Source organism: Nerophis ophidion, linkage group LG11 (genome assembly GCF_033978795.1).
Source record: "Nerophis ophidion isolate RoL-2023_Sa linkage group LG11, RoL_Noph_v1.0, whole genome shotgun sequence".
Classification (NCBI taxonomy): domain Eukaryota; kingdom Metazoa; phylum Chordata; class Actinopteri; order Syngnathiformes; family Syngnathidae; genus Nerophis; species Nerophis ophidion.
The window spans coordinates 43,181,390-43,191,977 of NC_084621.1; the positions used below are offsets into that span (position 1 = coordinate 43,181,390).

General features: G+C 42.3%; 1 protein-coding gene across 1 annotated transcript in view; it reads left to right on the top strand.

Annotated features, from left to right (window-relative positions):
- Nucleotides 1-277: 277 nt before the first annotated feature.
- LOC133562145 (zinc finger protein 62-like) overlaps nt 278-10,588 on the top strand; it is a 10,746-nt gene continuing 435 nt past the window's right edge. The window contains exons 1-2 of the mRNA XM_061916057.1: nt 278-720; nt 7,374-10,588. The exon at nt 7,374-10,588 is cut by the window's right edge and continues 435 nt beyond it. Of these exons, the coding sequence (XP_061772041.1) occupies nt 333-720; nt 7,374-10,519 (3,534 nt within the window). The 5' untranslated portion in view covers nt 278-332 and the 3' untranslated portion in view covers nt 10,520-10,588. The remainder of the gene's footprint in view (nt 721-7,373) is intronic.

The window sequence follows — 10,588 nt, forward strand, 5'->3', positions numbered from 1 at the left end:
GTCATAGAATGAGGTTTGGGCGTACATATCTTAATCGTTTACCTAAAGTTGTACAACAACGTAATAAGGAACTATGTGATTTTTGTAACCATTTAGAAAATATACACCCGTATCAATTCGTTGTAGAAAACATAATGGGCGTAAATAAAAATTAATGGCTACAGAGGAGTCAATTGTACTTAAACGCATACATTCAAGGTATAAGACGATTGATTTTAAATAAAATCAGTTAGAATGTGTCAGCTTCTCGAGCCAAACTCCACTTCAAAGGGTGGCGGTAGTGGCAGCCGCCAGCAGATAGAAGAAGAAGAAGAAGAAGGCGTAGGGGAAACATGGCCGCCAGGTCTATACCAGAGCCTCCCAAAAGACGGTACTCTCCAGCGGAGGATGTTCACACATTAGGGAGCATGACAGATGCAGTCGAGTCAAAACATTGCTTTTACCAGACGGAAGAAAGCACTTTAGACAAAGCCGGGGTGAGCCAATATATGGAGAACGTTGCCAATGTTGGCAACGGCAGTGCTTCATTTTCGAGTCATTCCGAGGTTTTTGATTGTGAGGCTAAAGGCGACCAGACATCATGTTTGTCACTGGAGGACGGAGTGTCGGAGCCAAAAATGGTCGAGTCGCCTGAAGGCGAGCGGTGGGCGTTCAACTTTTCCGAGGCAGAAGACGACTACGGCGAAGAGTCTGCTTCCCAAAATGAGGAAAACAAGTATGGTACGCTGACGCTAATACTCATAATACTGTGTTTTACTGTAAGCTTTAGCCCCCGAACTAGAAAATAAACCATTACTTTCTATTTCTAGTCTCCTGCTAAAATGATTCCAGATTAACCCATATTTGAGACGCTGGGTTTAATTCCCTCACAGATTGACCCTTCATGGAAATGTCAGCTTCCCAAAAACGCTCGGTGATTTTTTTTGTTTCCCCCTTTTAAAACTACTCCAGCTTTAAGCTTTAGACAATACTGTAGTTTTAAATTCCAGACAATCCGTTCTATCATTTAGAACAGTGTTTTTCGACGTTTTTTTGAGCGAATTCGCTCAAAAAGGATGAAAAACAGCTTCGAAAAAGCTGTGTGAAATTATGGCACTATTTTTTGGGGGAAGAAATGTGGATGCACACCACCAGCAGAAAACATTTAAAAAATAAACTCAGCAGTCGATATTGACAGTAAAAAGTCGTTCTCGCAATTGTTGGATATTAATTCAAAACCATAACCAAGCATGCATCACAATAGCTTTTGTCTGAAATTAGGTGTACTTTCACGACCTGTCACATCGTGCTGTGGCGTATTTTGAATTTTTTTGGTGTTAGTTTTTGTCTCGTGCTCCTATTTTAGTGGTTTTTCCTGTTTTGTCGGTATTTTCCTGTAGCAGTTTCATATCTTCCTTCAGCGCTATTTCCCGCACCTGCTTTGTTTTAGCAATGAAGAATATTTAAGTTGTGCGGACGCTATAATTCTTTGTGGGGACGTTGTTGATTGTCATGTCATGATCGGATTTATTTTGTGGACGCCGTCTCTGATCCACACGCTGTAAGTCTTTGCTGTTGTTCAGCATTCTGTATTTGTTTACTTTGCAGCCAGTTCAGTTTTTAGTTTTGTTTTGCATAGCCTTCCCTAAGCGTCAATGTCTTTTCTTAGCGGCACTCGCCTTTGGTTTATTTTTGCTGTACCTTCACACTGCCTTTGGCTATCTTCTGCATATTGGAATCACAACAAACCATCGTCGTCGTTCCCGACATTTACAGAGCATTAAGCTACCTGCTGCCATCTACTGATATGGAAAAGTATTACATGGTTACTCTGTCGAGCTTTAGACAGCACAGACACTCAACAACGGCACATTATTTGCAGATAAGTGAAGTGAAGTGAATTATATTTATATAGCGCTTTTTCTCTAGTGACACAAAGCGCTTTACATAGTGAAACCCAATATCTGATTTTTACATTTAAACCAGTGTGGGTGGCACTGGGAGCAGGTGGGTAAAGTGTCTTGCCCAAGGACACAACGGCAGTGACTAGGATGACAGAAGCGGGGATCGAACCTGCAACCCTCAAGTTGCTGGCACGGCCGCTCTACCAACCGAGTTATACCGCCCCATAACTACTGGTTTGCACAAAAATAATTTTAACCCAGCGAGGTGAAATTACATAATCTCCCATTTTACACCAGACTATTTCACGGCATACTGGTGTGCTGCGGCACAGTGGTTGAAAAACACTGATTTAGAGACTCTTTAAAGCAAGCCTTCAATAGACTGGTTAGTTATTATAGTTTAGTTTTTTTTATTCATGGAAACTAACCCTGGTAGAAGTGATAAGATGTGGATCAGAATAATTAACATATACAACAATATTGGTAGGAATTTTTCGGAAATATTGACTACATAATTTTTATTTCATAAGGCGGTGCCGTATTCCCATGCTTTGATAGTGACCTCACTAAAACAATTTTTTACCATAAGAGCATTTTAAACATACAGAAAAAAATACTAAAACAACCAAGAGTAACAGCTACCTCACATAGAGCTAAAATTAGGACATACTACAAATGTAACTACAATATTGTACTACCCTACCAGGTGTGTCATGTACGCTTATGGCCTGTCCCCACGGAAGTGTTTTTTGATGGAAACGGTGAAGATATATGCCGTTCTTAGCCTTTTAATCCTTACGCAAGAGGTGTTTTGGTGGTCTGAAACAAAAGTTTTTTTTAAAAATGGCTCCACAGTGGGGAAAGTCAGAAAACTCTGGCATTGTCGTTTCCACGGGGCGAAATAAACCGCCAGAGTACCCGAGAATGATCACCTCACCGCCTCCATCGGCCCTGACAGAGAGAAGGCACGCTCAACAGCTGTCAACAAAAGCTTGTCCTCATCGATCAAGTAGACTTGCAGTACAGACAAACACAATAACACACACGTCAAGTCATTTTAAATAAAACAATGTTAAACTTTGGCCACCAGAAGAATGAGTGCTTGTCTGTCTCTTTTACTACTGTACACTAATGCTAAAAACAGTGTTTTACCGTCATATACTGTACTACACTGAACAAAAATTAAGCGCAACACTTTTTTTTGCTCCCATTTTTCATGAGTTGAACTTAGAGATCCAAAACTTTCACCGTATACACAAAAGACCTATTCCTCTTAAATATTTTTCACAAATCTGTCTAAATCTGTGTTAGTGAGCATTTCTTCTTTGCCAAAATAATCCGTCCCACCTCACAAGTGTGACATGTCAAGATGCTGATTAAACAGCATGAATATTGTACAGTTGTGCCTTAGGCTGTCCACAATACAAAGTCACTCTGAAATGGGCAGTTTTATCTCACAGCACAATGCAAGTTTTGAGGGATTGTGTAGTTGGTGTGCTGACTGCAGGAATGTCCATCAGAGCTGTTTGCTGGGAATTAAATGTTCATTTGTTTACCATAAGCCTTTCCAAAGGCGTTTCAGAGAATATGGCACTACATCCAACCGGCATCACAACTGCCGACAATGTGTAACCACACCAGCCCAGGACCTCCTCATCCAGTAGGTGCACCTCCATGATTGTCTAAGACCAGCCCCCTAGACAGCTCCTGCAAACATTGGTTTGCATAACTAAAACATTTCTGCACAAACTGTAAGAAACCGTCTCAGAGAAGCTCATCTGCATGCTCGTCGTCCTCATCAGGGTCTCGACTTGACTGCAGTGTGTCGTCCTAATTGACTTGGGTGGGCAAATGCTCACATTCGATAGCATCTGGCACGTTGGAGAGGTGTTCTCTTCATGGAGTAATCCCGATTTTTCACCATTCAAGGCAGATTGCAGATCAGTTTGCTGATGTCGTTGTTGTGAATCAAGTGGCCCATGATGGGGGTGGAGTGATCGTATGGGCAGGCGTATGTCATGGACAACAAACTCAAGTGCGTTTTATTGACGATAGTTTGAATGCACAGAGATACCGTGACGAGATCCTGAGGCCCATTGTTGTGCTATTCACCCCAAAATATCACCTCATGTTGCAGCATGACAATGCACGGCCCCATGTTGCAAGGATCTTTACAGAATTCCTAGAATCGAAAACATTCCGGTTTTTGCTTGGCCAGCATACTCACCAGACAAATCACCCATCCAGCATGTTTGAGATTCTTACACGACAGCGTGTTCCAGTTCTTGCCTATATCCAGCAACTTCGCACAGCCATAGAAGAGGAGTTGTCCAACATTCCGCAGGCCACAATCAACAACCTGATCAACTCTATGCAGTACTGGCTGCTTTTCTTACCCGTCTATTTCAAAGTGACATTTTATTGTGAGCTGCCTAAGGCACATCTGTGCAATAATCATGTTTAGTCAGCATCTTGATATGCCACACCTGCTAGGTGGCATGAATTATCTTGGCAAAGAAGATATATGCTCACTAAAACAAATTTAGAAGGATTTGTGAACAATATTTGAGAGAAATAGGTCCCTTGTGTATATAGTAAAAGTTTTAGATCTTGGAGTTCAACTCATGGAAAATAGCAGCACACAGAAAAGGTGTTGCGTTTATATTTTCTCGTGTTGTTTAATACTTTTAATAGTGTGAAATGAGAACGAATATGTTGGTTAATTTTGTGTGTGTGCGTGTGGTAAACAACTATTTCCTTACTTTCTATTATTGGACAATATTCACTTTTTAAAAGGCTGCACATTCGGTATTAATAAAAGACTACATACTCAATCTATGTAAAAACAATCCAACATTCTCTTCTTTATTTTCCCCTTTGTATGCACCCTACTTTTTCTTCATTCTATCTCCTCCATGGCTGTCATGTGTCTAAGTAAACGATTTAGAACGTTTCATTACCTCATTAAAAACATTACGTATGGAAATATTAACCACACAACATGAATATTATGCTTCATAACTTAACACATCATTAGTTACATCACCATGCTAGCTAAACTACCTCGGATTTAGCGTAACAAGTCGCCAAACCTACCAGATGAGCATTTCTGCTTTAGTTGTCCATTCCAAGAGGCAAATTATCGCTGGTGTGACTGTAAGCATTCGAGGGAAGCTATAAAATTAGGCACGTTTCCGGGGATGAACAATCTCCAGGACTCTCAGTCAACATTCTCTTGATATTTCACAGTTTTGTGTGACTTGCAGAAGTAATTCCACCTTGTCTGTCCAAACAAAATAGCAACTATTTTTGTGCGCATCTGCGGTCATCACTTTTTGTTGCTTTGAAAAGCGCTATACAAGTAGAACCATTATCCCATTCTACCATTTGTTGTGACTTGTTACCGGAGAACAGAACTTTACGCGTTTGCACGGATTCTTTTTCTATAGTTTTGGTGGTTGCTTTGGCTTTATTTTCTTACAGTGCCACTTATTACGAAGCAAGCTAGTACATCATTCTCACTCAGGAAAGGTTTACACCATGTTGTGTCTCACTATTTCTTGTATTCTGACACCTTACCTCTTCCCCGAAGTGAAAACCAGTAGTGGTCAACGAAGCAAAGATGGCTGTTGTACAGCAAGCAGCGCGCAAATTATCTGAGTACAAAAGAGGCTTAAATCTTCCTGCTAAAACCTGATACAAGCAAAAAATTGAACTATGCAGAGGAATAGGTCCCTATACTTTGTCAACAAAGGATTTTTCGAGTGATATCAAAGATAATACATCTGTCTCATTCTCAGACATATTGATATATTGTGCTCCAGGCGCCATTCTACATGACAAAACGGTTGAAAACTGGGAATAGCATGTAGGTATACAACTTCTTTGTGTGTGGCTGGGTCAAGGGAATCGATATGAAGACTCTCCCGGATAAATATGCGTAGTTTTTGCTCAGGTAAGGTTGCAATTCATGATTAAATTTTGCGTCGACTGATGTTTGTTGTTGTTGCACGTGCTGTTTACGGGTAGCGATTTTTTCCCCCCTCTTTATCAAAACTTCAGAGGTCAATATCGTGTGTGTGCTGAAAGCTTCATTAATGATTGTTGGCTTTGGTAAAAGCGTAACTCTTAGGTTTTGCTAACATTTGGGTTTGTTTTATTTAGACACTGAGTTGGTGCTTTTCAAAACCCTTGTGGCAAATGTGTGTTTAAAAAATACAAATTATATCAAGATAATACTTAAATGGGAAATAATAAATGTTAAAAGCACATCACACAAACCTTCAACAAAGTCATCACTGCAAACTTGTACATTCTTCGACTGCTTGCTTGGACTGGATTGTGTGCTGCTTTTCTCGTCGTTTTGTAAAATATTGCCCTCTTCCTCCCTTTTTAATTACCCATTAAGGACCTCTGAAGAAACGCTTATCCTTTTCCCGTTTTGAACAATTCGTACAACCGAAAACAACACAAGCATAGGCAATTTTTCTTTGAGAAGGTCTAAATGGCGCTGAGTACGCATTGAAAACAGGTAGCTTGACCACCACCGGACATGACGTCAGAACATCTTGGCAATTGATAGGACACTGTGGCGACGCATTTGTATTTTTAATCCAAAACAAAAATGAAATGCAAACATTGCTCTGGGGACATGCCTTTAAACTACTTTACATATCCACATTAGAACAAAGAACCGGAAATGTGAATCCAAATGTTGCTACTTTTTCTTTAACTCTGACTAGATTTTCTAGTACAGTCACCAGTCCCAAGGCAGTGTGCACAATTGCCAACTCTGCATGTGCATAAAAAATGGCTCCTAAAGTAACGGCGCGCAACTGCAAATCAGTTAACCTTGTTACCTTTTAAAAGCTGTTCAAAATATTTGTTCGCAAATGTCACTTTTCATTTATCCTTGGACCTACAGATGGGTCATTTATTGACAGCAACACTAATATTCATGCATAGATGGTATTGTTGAATGGGCTCAAATAGTACTTGTAGACATACATCTTTTAACAAAGTTTTATTCAAAGAAATACATTAATTATTAGACACTTTATTTTCCTTGGGAGAGAAAACATTGTGTTTTCCATGTCTGCATATGCACATAAGTGACATGGAATAGTCCACTGTGTTAGAAAGGATCAGGGACAATAAGGGGCATGTTGATTGTATACATGAAGCCAAATGATTAATAAACATTGATATAAGTTTGTTTTTACATGAGAAATTAATTTTGTTTGTATTTTGATACTACATCAATTCAAGCAACAAGGAAGGCTTACATGAAAAAGATTGCAATGAGACTAACACATATAAACAAATCTAGATAGAGGGAGATCCTGAATCTATTCGCGCTACCGTCTTCTTAATCTTTTATAAAAAATACTATGCTAGTATTAACAAGTGTTGCATTTGCATGTTAAGTGATTGTATTTCCTCTGAACAAGTGGATATAAACATTTGCTGTTTATGTCAATATTGTTTTAGAGACGACACAGACTGTGCTACCAGAAAAATCAGATGAAGCGTGTCCTGATGCAGAGGAAATTCAAGAGAAGGAAGATTCCTGTGTTGATCAATCCAACTCAGGAAAAGACCTGTCTGAGAACCAAGTGGAAGATGTAAATTTAGATGTGGTTGAAGACCGCAACCCGACTGACAACGGCCAGGATGCTGAGTTAACATCCAAGTCAAAAAAGAGTCGTTTGGAGTGCAAGGAGTGTGGAAAGCGCTTCACCCGGCGTGAAATGTTCTACCTTCACCGCCACTATCATGCTCACAAGGATGAACTCACGCTGCTCACCTGCAAAGAATGCAGCCTTTCATTTAGTGACCGCAGGAGCCTTATGAAACACAGACATGAACATAAACAGAGGGAGGAGCCAAAGTATGAAGAGGAGAGTGGTTTTGATTGTGCAGAATGTGAGAAGACTTTCTCTTCAGTGCGAAAGCTGCGGTCCCACAAATGCATCTATTCAGATGACAAGCCTTACCGCTGTACAGTGTGCCGTCAGGAGTTCCAATATAAGGTCTCTGTCACCAAGCACATGTTGAACCACTCGCTGGATGAAGGCTTTAAATGTAAAGAGTGTGGTAAACGCTTCCACACCTACATGAGGATGCACCTGCATCTGCGAAGTCACACATACCTTAAACCCTATGAATGCTCCGAGTGCGGCATGGTTTTTAAATACCAATCTGTCATGGAAGACCACCGTCGCAAGCACACAAATAAGCAACCCTCTCACGTGTGCAACATTTGCGGTAAAACTTTCAAGTACATCGGTCTCTTTCAACAGCATCAGTATCTGCACACCGGTGAGAAAGCCTTTAGCTGTCCGGAATGTGGTCAAAAATTTGCCTTTGCTCAGAATATGAAGGCACACTGTCGCCTGCACAGACTGTGCCAAACCAACCCACTTCCTTCTCATGAGCAGCCCACTGAGCAGACCCCTGTGTCTGCACCGGTGCAAAGGAAAGAAAATGCACACCAGAGTGAAGAATCAAAACGCACTTTTAACTGTCCACTTTGTCCCCAGACGTGCAGCACCCCGGCCAACCTGAGAGCCCACATGCTTATTCATGAGATGGAGTATGAGACACTGGAGAGAAGCACACAGCCCGCAGAGGTTAAAATGTTCTGGGACAAAGGGCACACCTGTCCACACTGCCCATCTACTCATCGTGATGAAATGAGTTTTCAATTACACATTTTGAAATGCCACAAGTATGTAGCACAGGATTCAGACGAAGTGGCTGCTGTCTCCTTTAGAGAACCAAGACCTCTAATCAGTGAAAATGTCCACGCAAAATTAAAAAATGAAAGCGTCCCTATTAGACCGTACAAATGTTCTAAGTGTGAAAAAACATTCCGCCATCGCTCGGTCTTAGAGTTGCACATGCGCATACATTTCAAGGACAAGCCTTGCCAATGCAAAGTGTGTGGCAAAAGCTTCCGGTTCAGTAGCTACTTGCAGCAGCATCTCATTATCCACTCGGGCAAAAAGCAGCACAAATGTCCCGACTGTGGGAAGGAGTTCAACTACTTGCACAACATGAGAACCCATCAGAAGCTACATCAGGAAAAACCCTTCCGCTGTTCCAGTTGTAGCAAAGGCTACAGCAGTGACCAGCAACTGCAGCGCCACATGCTCTCGCATAATGGCGAGAAGCCCCATAAATGCCACATTTGTGAGAAAAGCTTTAGCCTGGCGTATCTGCTCCGCGATCACATAAACACTCACACAGGGGAGCGGCCCCATCACTGTGGTGAGTGCAACAAATCCTTTTCCTGGTTGAGCAGCCTGCAAATGCACCAAAAGAGCTCCTCTCACAATCGCCATTCTCTCTCGACAACTGGAAAAATCGGAGGTAGAGGTAGGAGAGGAGGGCTGACATGGGGTATGTCTACAGTGTTAGGGGGGCTCCTTGATGAAGATTTGCATAGAGAGGCAGAACCAAAGTCACAGTCTTCCATGATCTCCTCTCATCAGGAACTGCAAGTGAGGAATCGAAAGGAGGGATCGCTTTCTGACCTACACCAGACACGTGTTCAATGGAAGGTGGATGGTGAAGAGCTGATGCCCAATCAGTCATCACAGCACTTGCAAGCGTTTGCCAACCCACCGTCTGACAGACATTCAGAACTTTCTGCACAGAAAAGATGCAGGCCCTCTCAAGTAGAGGTGCTATCTGTGCCCACAGCTTCTTTTCCTGGTTCCTCTAATTGTTTGCAAGTAGACGCTGGGTCATCATCCTTCATGAATGGTGCGGTGTTGTGGAGTGTTCAACCTCCTCTTTTTGGTCAGGGGCTACAGTCTCTAAGATGGTCCGCAGCTCCGGTGTCAACACAGGAGTCATCCACGCAAGCAATTTCCCAGACTGTTAAGTCCCAGATAGATGGTGAGGCGGACAAACAGAGAGCTGAATGCATAGTAGGTGTACCAACTCCAGCTCAAATAGACCAAAGCTGCCCCATGCCACTATTGACTCCTGTTTCTCAAGGGGCAGTTGGCCCCTTGTGGGACATTCAAGGTCCACTGGGGATTTCAGGAAAAATGAACTTACCTGGGAAGCAGGCAGCAGTAACTGCAGCAACATGGACAAATCTACACAATCAGAATGGCGTACAGCCACTTCCCATTTCTATCCATCCCTTTGGCCAGGGGATAAGCACTGCAGTCTGGGGTGTTCAAAACAATCCTTCTCTTCTCACTTGGCAGCTCAAACCAGGGAGTGCACAGGAACTACAGCAGCAAACTTTGGTCGCTGGCAGTCAGATCATCCTCAATCAACCAACCCCCTTCTTCTCACCACCACTCACCCCACTCTCTGCACTGGCTTTGTCTGGCAGACACCCTCTTCACACTGTTGCCATCAATGCAGTACAGAGACCACCCCACCCAAATCTTTTTATTCCCCGGCAGGGTGTCATGACCGAGAGGCCCCCCATGCCACAAACCCTGCCCCTATCTCAGCTCTCCTCACAGACCAATGATGCTCACAAACTCGGAGTTTCCAGTTTGTCTTTCGCCCCCGACCGACTTCTGCAGTGCATGATATGCAGTTGCTCTCTCCCGCGGGAACTGGATCTACAAATGCATTACTTACAACATTCACAAGGACAGATTTGACATTTTTACACTTTTGTTTTTTGTCGCATTTCTTACTCTATTATTCTGGCTTGTACATTTTGGATGGGC